This window comes from Nannobrachium achirus (genome assembly GCF_963921795.1).
Source record: "Nannobrachium achirus genome assembly, chromosome: 18".
In the NCBI taxonomy this organism is placed as follows: domain Eukaryota; kingdom Metazoa; phylum Chordata; class Actinopteri; order Myctophiformes; family Myctophidae; genus Nannobrachium; species Nannobrachium achirus.
In genome coordinates this window covers 18,006,125-18,016,250 of record NC_137825.1, presented here as the reverse complement: position 1 = coordinate 18,016,250, position 10,126 = coordinate 18,006,125, and the positions used below count along the sequence as shown (strand labels likewise).

At 43.3% G+C, this 10,126-nt stretch overlaps 1 protein-coding gene across 1 annotated transcript in view; it reads left to right on the top strand.

Annotated features, from left to right (window-relative positions):
* The window catches only part of lipf (lipase, gastric), an 18,270-nt gene extending 8,517 nt beyond the window's left edge, over window positions 1–9,753 (top strand). Inside the window, exons 3-11 of the mRNA XM_080748179.1 lie at window positions 344–458; window positions 1,471–1,669; window positions 2,542–2,651; window positions 3,321–3,457; window positions 4,633–4,779; window positions 5,291–5,362; window positions 6,223–6,291; window positions 7,180–7,290; window positions 7,529–9,753. Of these exons, the coding sequence (XP_080604305.1) occupies window positions 344–458; window positions 1,471–1,669; window positions 2,542–2,651; window positions 3,321–3,457; window positions 4,633–4,779; window positions 5,291–5,362; window positions 6,223–6,291; window positions 7,180–7,290; window positions 7,529–7,651 (1,083 nt within the window). The 3' untranslated portion in view covers window positions 7,652–9,753. The remainder of the gene's footprint in view (window positions 1–343; window positions 459–1,470; window positions 1,670–2,541; window positions 2,652–3,320; window positions 3,458–4,632; window positions 4,780–5,290; window positions 5,363–6,222; window positions 6,292–7,179; window positions 7,291–7,528) is intronic.
* The last annotated feature ends 373 nt before the right edge of the window (window positions 9,754–10,126 follow it).

Below are 10,126 nucleotides of genomic sequence, written 5' to 3'. Positions count from 1 at the left end.
GGAACTAGGTTTAAAAAGTCATTTGTACCGGCGTCAACTAAAATGTTGAAAGAGGCTCTGAAACAGCATTGATTGTGAGATTAGATTAACTACTATCTGTGCACTGTTTAATGTTGTGTCCCCCCTGTATGTGTTTCTATTATGTCTTTTGTCATTGATGTTTTATGTGTGGCTGCAGCAGGGGTGAAAGCCCAAGCCAAATTTCCCTTGTGGACAATAAAGTTTACCTTGACCTTGTGTGTGTGTGTGTGTGTGTGTGTGTGTGTGTGTGTGTGTGTGTGTGTGTGTGTGTGTGTGTGTGTGCGTGTGCATGTGCGTGTGCGTGTGCGTGTGTGTGTTCCAGTCAGAGATCATCAGACGGTGGGGTTACCCAGCAGAGGAGTATGAGGTGGTGACAGCTGACGGATACATCCTGTCAGTCAACAGAATACCACACGGACTCAAAGACACCACACAAGGTACCATATCTGGGACATTGGGACATATGTGGGACATTGGGACATATGTGGGACATTGGGACATATGTGGGACATTGGGACATATGTGGGAAATTGGGACATATGTGGGAAATTAGGACGTCGGGCTGATGTCCTAAAGCAGGCCGCAAAAGAAATCGAATATCTTTGCAGCTTGCCGAAACCAAAGAGGTTCTCTGTGGACAAGGTTGTTTTACACTTAAAGCGGTTCCGCTTTTAACGCAAAACGATCCATTAGTTAAACCTTTTTGTGAATGTGAGAACAAACTTCAACTTCAAGAAAAAGAGAGAGACAAAGAAACAGCGGGATTTAACCGCATATCAGCTCTTCCCAAACAGTGGGTCGGGAGTCTGGGACACATTTTCATGGGTTAGAGTAAAACATTTTTCCCCCCATAAACAAATAAAGACACTTTTATGATGTAGTGAAAAAATCTACAAGCTCACAAAGCATCGCCATGCAACATATTGTGAGTTTGGGTGCTGGGGAGAATTTCTTTTTTGAGCCTCGAGCTAAAATGTTTGGGAACCACTGGTATAGAGACTGGTGTTGAGTGGAGAGAGAGAGAGATGAAGAGAGACAGAGGATGGGACATTGATGATGACATTACGTTGTGTCCTGCAGGTCCTAAGCATCAACTGATGACATTACGTTGTGTCCTGCAGGTCCTAAGCATCAACTGATGACATTACGTTGTGTCCTGCAGGTCCTAAGCATCAACTGATGACATTACGTTGTGTCCTCCAGGTCCTAAGCATCAACTGATGACATTACGTTGTGTCCTCCAGGTCCTAAGCATCAACTGATGACATTACGTTGTGTCCTGCAGGTCCTAAGCATCAACTGATGACATTACGTTGTGTCCTCCAGGTCCTAAGCATCAACTGATGACATTACGTTGTGTCCTCCAGGTCCTAAGCATCAACTGATGACATTACGTTGTGTCCTCCAGGTCCTAAGCATCAACTGATGACATTACGTTGTGTCCTGCAGGTCCTAAGCCAGCGGTCCTCCTCCAGCATGGCCTCCTGGCGGCAGGCAGTAACTGGGTGACCAACCCTCCTAACAGCAGCCTGGCCTACGTGCTGGCGGAAGCTGGCTATGACGTGTGGCTGGGCAACAGCCGAGGGAACACCTGGTCCAGGAAACACACCACGCTCACGCCTCAGGAAGAGGACTTCTGGAAGTTCAGGTAAACCTTAACCCACATGAACCATACGCACACACAGGTTGAGGTACTACTATATCGTTGTTTTTCTTCACCGTCACCCAAAAGCATCCAAAGTAGCAGATCCACAAGCTAGAAACAGCAACGTGTTTTGAGCTTGTAGATCTGCTACTTTTGCATTTTAGTCGTGAAAAGTAACAGTTTTGGACATATGACGTTTTCGAACAGAGACGATATAGCAGTGATTCTCAACCACACTTGAAAATCTCTGTGGGCTGCATGCATTTTATGAACATTTTTATTTTAATGGTCGATCAATCGATTGTGTTAGTGTTCTGCCAATTATTTAGGGGGTCCACTGGCAACATCCTCATCAGATCCACAGGCTGAGAACTACCATAAAGCACAAAAAATAACCTGTTCATGCCCGGCATATTTCTTTCTTCTCTAGCTCTGGTCCATAGGGTTGTTGTCTAATGCTATGCCACAGACTATGTACAGGTATTTCCTCATTGACCAGGGTTTTGATGTCTGCCAGAATCTAAACTGTAGTAAAACTAAAGGATATAGTTTAGCTACTCGAAGCCAGTGTTGTGGTTCAGAAGGCCTATTCTCTGCGATGTGAAGCCTCTCAGAATGCAACCTTCTGTGTAAAATCGGCTTTTTTGCCCTCACTTAGTTAAAATATGTCCACCAGACAGAGAAACTTTGATCCACTCCACACATCAATTCCACGTACAGATCCGGTCAACGGTCGGCAACCCGGCAAATAAACGGGGGGTGAGCTTGTAGATCGGCTATTATATGTGTGTGTGTGTGTGTGTGTGTGTGTGTGTGTGTGTGTGTGTGTGTGTGTGTGTGTGTGTGTGTGTGTGTGCGCGCGCATGTGTGTGTAGTTATGATGAGATGGCTCAAAAGGACCTTCCAGCAGTGGTGGACCACATCCTGAAGACTACAGGCCAGGAGCAGATCTACTATATAGGACACTCACAGGGAACCACCATAGGTACACACACACACATACACACACACACGCGTACGCACGCACGCGCGCGCACACACACACACACACACACACACACACACACACACACACACACACACACACACACACACACACACACACACACACACTCTCTCCCACACACACGCTGTTTGAAAGTTGTCAAGTTTTAAGTCAGTTTGGTTGCAGTGTTCAGGCTGTTCCACTGGGTGGCGCCAATGTAAGTAAAAGCTCCCCAAGAGTCCTGAACTCCTGAATAAAGGCACACATTAGCAATGCTTGCAGTGGTTCCCAAACTGGGGGCCCGCAAATGATTACGGTAGCTTAATGTGCACCACTGTTTTCTCACTCAACAGTAAGCAACCCAACATACTGTATAAGTGTATACAGTATAAGTGTAGCCTATACAGAAAGGGTATCTGCAGAGTTTCTCAATATTTCTCTGTGGAACTAAATCAGTCAAACTAAATGTAATGCCTATACAATTCCAAGTGCTTGTCAGGGTGGGAGGTCCCTAGTTCAAATATATGATTATTTTGGGGGGTTGTGGCCTGAAAAGTTTGTGATCTAGTGTACACGTTGTGTGTGGTGTGTGTGTGTGTGTGTGTGTGTGTGTGTGCGTGCGTGCGTGCGTGCGTGTTTGTGTGTGTGTGTGTGTGTGCGGGTGTCCAGCTTTCATAGCCTTCTCCAGCATGCCAGAGTTGGCCAGTAAGATCAAGTTATTCTTCGCTCTGGCTCCCGTGGCAACAGTGGCCTTCACCTCCAGTCCAATGACCAAACTGTCTGTCCTGCCTGACTTCCTTATATGGGTAAGAACTCCACCTGACATATCCTTAAAATGAAGCTTAGCGTTAAGTCATGCAGTGCACGGAAGTCCCATACGCTCAGCTGTAATCAGCTGTCAGTCTGCCGCGCTGACTGCTTTCAATCAGCCACGCTACACACCAATCACACCTCATTCCCTCAACAGGGTGGTTTTGATTGATTGATTGAAGACTTTATTAGAAGTTTGCATAGGAAAAGGTACAGTTTCATGACGGTACAGTTCACTGGTACAAGGTCTACTAAAAGGAGATCCATGACAAGACTAAGACTAAGCTTATTTCCACAGGAAACCATTTAATACGGCATTTAATACGGCACCCTCCTAACGGCTCAGTCTTAGGTCTGTTCGCCAGCAGCCGTTTGCTGCTGGCGAACATGCCTCCACACCTTGCCTCCTTCCTTGTATGGATAGAAACTCCACCTGACATCCTTGTGGGTACAGTAACCCAAGCTATTTAATCTTACTATAAATACTATAAATGTGCAAAATCTCTGTCTGTCTGAAGTCGCGTATCTTAGATATTAAATTGTAAATTGTATATGGACTTATAAGAGACACGGGCAAACGGATAAAGAGATAGGCATAAAAGGGACACAGACAGACAGACAGACAGACTGACTGGTACAATGGGCACTCTGAAAGCTTTATTATCATTGATAACTTACTACTAATTGGTGTTCTGATTTGCTGACAGACCGGTTGTTTCCCAGACCCCTAGAAAGAGAGAGTTATGATACTTACGTCGACTCCCATTGTAAAGCGTGGAAAGCAAGGTGGAAAGCTAGCTTAGCCTAGCTTACTGGAACCTGTTCTCATTCTTAGCGAGCCTTTGCTGCTCTTCAGCCCCGTCCGCCCCCATTATAACCGAGGCATTTTCACTCGCTGGTAAGTAGACTAAATCACGTCTTTTTACCCCTTTTAATAATGTTGTGTACCTTGGAGAGGCCCGTGAATGAGTTAAAAGTGGGAAAAAGACATGATTTAGTCTACTTACCAGCGAGTGAAAATGCCTCGGTTATAATGGGGGCGGACGGGGCTGTAGAGCAGCAGAGGCTCGCTAAGAATGAGAACAGGCTCCATGCGAAGCCACTTCCGGTTTGCGGCAAGATCAAAGCGTGTCGCCACTCTGCTTACACTGCTCTGTTGTTTCCATAACAGGACCTGTTTGGTAGGCGGGACTTCCTGCCTCAGAGTGACATGATCAAGTGGTTCGCGGAGCATTTCTGCAGCAAGGAGCTGCTCAGTGAGCTGTGTGGAAACATCTTCTTCCTGCTCTGTGGCTTCGATGAGGCCAACCTCAACATGGTGAGTGAGCACAAACAGCATTCAACCGGGGAGGGGACCAAGTGTTCAAAACGGTGGCGTCAGTTCAGCGAAAGCTATGGTATGGCAACATCACTGGTGTCTTGCACTCGCGCCTTAGATATGTGTCATGTTGCCATAACTTGGCAACAGGCATGATGATTTTTCCCCCTGTAGCCAGCCCAATTGACGCCTCTGGTTCAAAACATTTAATCCCTATTGAAGTGGATCACATTCCATAATACTGAATGCTTTTTTCAAAAGCTCTTGGGATATAGAAGATTTTAGCTGTATATTTTTATTTATAATTTAGATTTTCTTTTTTTTTTTACACAAATCTTCTCTTTGTTCTGGGGCACAATACATGTTCAGATGGGAGTTTCTGCAGCCAAATGTCAATTTGGGGGTTCCTTGACATGAAAACGTTTGAGAGTTATGATTTACAAGGCATTTGTAGAATCAGTTCTTAATAAGTAGTATTGCTGTTAATATTGTTTTTACTGTCTCTCTCCAGACTCGTACTCCAGTGTACACCACACACTGTCCTGCTGGCACCTCAGTACAGAACATGGTCCATTGGGCGCAGGTAACGCACACGCACGCACTAGGGCATTAACGACTTGTGATTTTTGCAAGTCGACTCAGTAAAAGGTTGAGTTGGGGGGGGGGGGTGTCACCAGATGATTGACTTAATGTGCAACATTGTTTTCTCACTCAACTGTAAACAAACCAACATAAAGTTTAAGTATAGAGGGTATCTTCACATTTCTAAAGTGCCAATTTAAGGACCTTTACTCTAAAATGACAAATTAAACATTGTCCAAATTGTCAAATAGAGGCAGAAATTGTGAAAATAGCCGATCTACATGCTCACAATGTGAGCATGTTATACCATGTTATACCAAATGTAATGTAGTACTGTAATATTGGATCATTCCGTTCTTGACAATAAGCCATCCTACTGTTTAAATGCTGTACAGATGCACTCATGGAGCAAAAATAATGATAGAAAAAAATACAACGTTTTTTTTTTTTCCAACTTCGACTTTCTCTGGTGGGAGTCGACTTGTGTAATGAAGTCGACTCAGTCGACTTGTCGATTCTTTCGCTAATGCCCTAGCACGCACGCACGGCACGCACGCACGCACTCAAACACACACACACACACACACACACACACACACACACACACACACACACACACACACACACACACACACACACACACACACACACACACACACGCACGCACACACACACACACACAAGCTATCATTTTTCTTGTTGGTTGTACAGTATTTGCCTTTTATTTTTTAACTCTTATACACATTCCAGACCTGTTAAAAATTGCCTGTTTATGTTAATGTGTTTAGATGAAGTTCAGTGAGTTGAACGCGTGTGTGTGTGTGTGTGTGTGTGTGTGTGTGTGTGTGTGTGTGTTTTCAGGCGGTACACGGTGGTAAACTGATGGGCTACGACTACGGAGCAAAAGGCAACATGGCTCACTACAACCAGGTAAAATCAGCTTCATCAGAATCGTGCTCTCCATCGTTTTCAGAAGAGAGAGTATATAGATTTTTCAAATCTGAAATGTATTGTTGCGACCGTATGTCGCAGTTTGGTATGTGAACCATCACAGCTTGACCTTATCTCTGTAACGCCTGACACTGTGACATCACAGTGATGTCAGATACTCACAGCAAGGATCTCCATACGCAGATATAAAGAGCTAGATGCCTTGTTCGCCTCTGCAGTTAATTGGAGTGATGTGCAAAAGTTCTAGTCCGGACTTCCTGGAAAAACGAAGGGAAAGCTGTCAGTCAAAGTGACTACTGGCCAATCACAGCATGTCTTTTCCGGGACTTATCCAAGGACCACAATTCAATTCAACAGAGCCAGTTCCGATGTTGCGCTGCTCAGCTGTTCTTACAGGCTGCATACGTAAAGACCAGCCCCCACCTGCCTCTGATTGGCTTACCGACTTCCGTATGTGTGACGCACGCGGAAGCAATGAACACGGAAGCGATGAAGATTCCCTTAGTTGCTCAATGCATACGCCCCCTAGCCGAAGGAGGCGCCTACCTTTCTATGTCTGTCTCCATATATGGGCATAAAAGGGATTGTGTTCCTTTTATGGGTATTCCCAGATGATGCCCTGTTAGAAGAACCACACTAACAGAATCCATATATGGCCAAGACAGATGGCCAAGACAAATGGCGTGACCTCGCCCTTTAGGCGTCTTACTGGTATAATTAGGATAAACCATTTTTACTACCAAAAAAACTGTGTTAAATTGTTCTTGTCTGTTTCTTGCTGTCCCATTTCTCTCTCCTCCCTCATTCCTTGTCTCCCTTTGTCCTTGCCCCACCCCACCTCTATCTCTCTGTCTCTGTGTCACCCAGTCCACTCCTCCCCAGTACAACGTTAAGGACATGAAGGTTCCCACCGTGCTGTTTTCCGGGGGGCACGATTCACTGGCGGACCCGAAGGACATTGCCGTGCTGCTCACTCAGGTCAGACACAAATATCACCTCGTAACAAACATTATCAAGACATTATCTCTCAAATCAGTTGCGTTTGCAGGAATTAGATTCAAGGTAGGCGAAATAAAAAAGTTAATTTGATGTCTCAGATGAGTGGATAGGTTTACATTGTATGGTTGTGTGTGTGTGTGTGTGTGTGTGTGTGTGTGTGTGTGTGTGTGTGTGTGTGTGTGTGTGTGTGTGTGTGTGTGTGTGTGTGTGTGTTTAGGTGTCCAACCTGGTGTTCCACAAGCACATTGAGCACTGGGAGCATCTGGACTTCATCTGGGGCATGGACGCTCCTAAGCAGATGTTCTCCGATATACTGAGACTGTTGAGCGCACACACATAGACACACAACACTGTGTCATATAGTGTGTGTGTGTCTGTTTACTTATGTTTGTACGCACTGTAGTGTATAACCACTAAGATTTTATTATATAAGGTTTTAAACGTTTTAGCTGGAGTGAGTGAGTGTGTGTGTGTGTGTGTGTGTGTGTGTGTGTGTGTGTGTGTGTGTGTGTGTGTGTGTGTGTGTGTGTGTGTGTGTGCAGTGGTGTAAAGTAACAAAGTACATTTACTTAAGTACTGTACTTAAGTACACTTTTGAGTTGTTTGTACTTTACTTGAGTATTTCCAATAATTTTACTTCGACTCCACTACATCTTGGATCCAAACATTGTACTTTTACTCCACTACGTTTATTTGAGAACTTTAGTTACTAGTTACTTTTCAGATATAAATTGTAATATTATAAAAAAAATACATCAACCACTTTAGCCCTATCTTATACCTAGACTGTTTGAAAATAGCTGATCTACAAGCTCAGAACGTGTTGCATCGCTTGTAGATCAGCTACTTAGTACTTCTTTTTGATGCCAACACTTTCATACTTTTATTAGTACATTTAGAATTCTGGACTTTTACTTGTAACAGAGTACATCTACATTACAGTATTGATACTTTTACTTAAGTAAAGAATGTGAGTACTTTTTCCACCACTGTGTGTGTGTGTGTGTGTGTGTGTGTGTGTGTGTGTGTGTGTGTGTGTGTGTGTGTGTGTGTGTGTGTGGTGTTCATACAGTCTGTCTGTGGACAGATAGTGACATTAACATGAATGTAGTTCAGATCGTAATGGAGGCTGAGTTCCAAGGTGGATGTTGTCCTCTGAACAAATCGATACCAGTTTCAGTGTTTCCCAAACATAGGTTTTGGAACAACTTCTGTGTTGCATATCATTATCAACAACAAAATATTACCTTTCCTACTAATACGGTTTTCAGAAATGATGTACTGTATCAAAAAAAGTGCTTCAGTGGTTGAGAAGCGTCTAGCAGATACGCAAGGCGGTTGAGAAAGGGCGCGAGTGAGTCATTAATGTCATGTACCAGGGGTCTCAACTTGAAAAGGTTTGGGAACACCTGGGCTATAGCTGAGGTCATTACAATTTGAATTAACATTGCTACAACATGCGTCCGTCCAGTGGACATTTTTCAATAACCATAGTGCCGATTAAAACAGTGTCTACAACTAGTTGACCAATAAATACCTCTTCACAAAACGTGTTTTGGTGACTCAGCAATGCACATAACCAAAACATATACTGTGTGCTGTGTACGTTAACTAAACCCTCCTAGATGATGTGAACATTTAAACGTCTTTGTTTCAAACACACAAAGATTTAAATGATGTCAGAGTTCTCAAAGGACAAGGAGAGGGTATATCACTCTTTAGTGTGAATGACACTGAAAACATTACACTCTTGAATGTCATTGCTTAAAACCTCTGACCTCTTAACCTCTGAGATTACTTTCTGAGTGTTCACTCTTATATTGCTGTCATGTTGTATATCAAAACATCTTTTAATTACCGGTATATCCTTAAACTGAATGTTTTTATTCTACTCCATGATTCCACACATTGTATTGTCTTTCATGAATCCCTAAATATCACATTTTGTTTACATTGATGTCAATGGTGTTTTAACAGTTTTTTTTAAATAATCTTTTGCATTGCTGTACCTTTTAAAGAAATCACAGAACATTTTTTTACTTGATCTGGATATGTTTAAAGTAAACTTGATATACATGTTATTAATTCCATGTACGTGTTGTTGATCAGCACTGTAAACTCACTGAGGTGCAGTGTGAGACTGTCGCTGCTCTGTTTGCAACTAGGGCTACTGTATGTTTAGAGGGCAGGCAAGTTGATGTCAAAAACGAAAATAATATTAACAAAACCTAAATAGACAAGCTGGACTTTTGAGTAAATCCCAAAATTGGATTTGACCCAGGGCAAGTGTGTTTCGGAGTGTTCTTGTATTTGTTTAGAATGACGATTCACTTGTACCGTTTGTACGGCTTTGTAACTAATGAATCTAACTTTCAAACTAGGGATGTTAACAATTAATCGAAAATTGATTAATTGCTGTTAAGAAATGATTCAATTAAACAATTACAATTAATTGATAATTCTGTGTTTGTTTTTTATCATTGGGTTGTTTTCAGTGAATGTAATGCTGAGTTAATGTCTTGCCAGCCCACACGAGGGTGCCGTTGCTTAACTTGGCTTAGTGTAGACCAGTCCAGCAGTCCCGTGAGCGACTGTCATCATTTTACCTCGGTTCACCTGCTGTTTGTCCTCCGCCAGATCGGAACTACAGTATGTTAGACGGCAGGCAAGTGGATGTCAAAAACAAATATACAGAAAAACAAAATAGACTAGCTGGACTTTTGAGTAAATCCCCAAATTGACTGGGCTTTTGCGGTCAAGTTCGAGCTCCAACAGACCGCGGTGATGCTGACTCTGCCAAGAGGTGCAGTCTGGT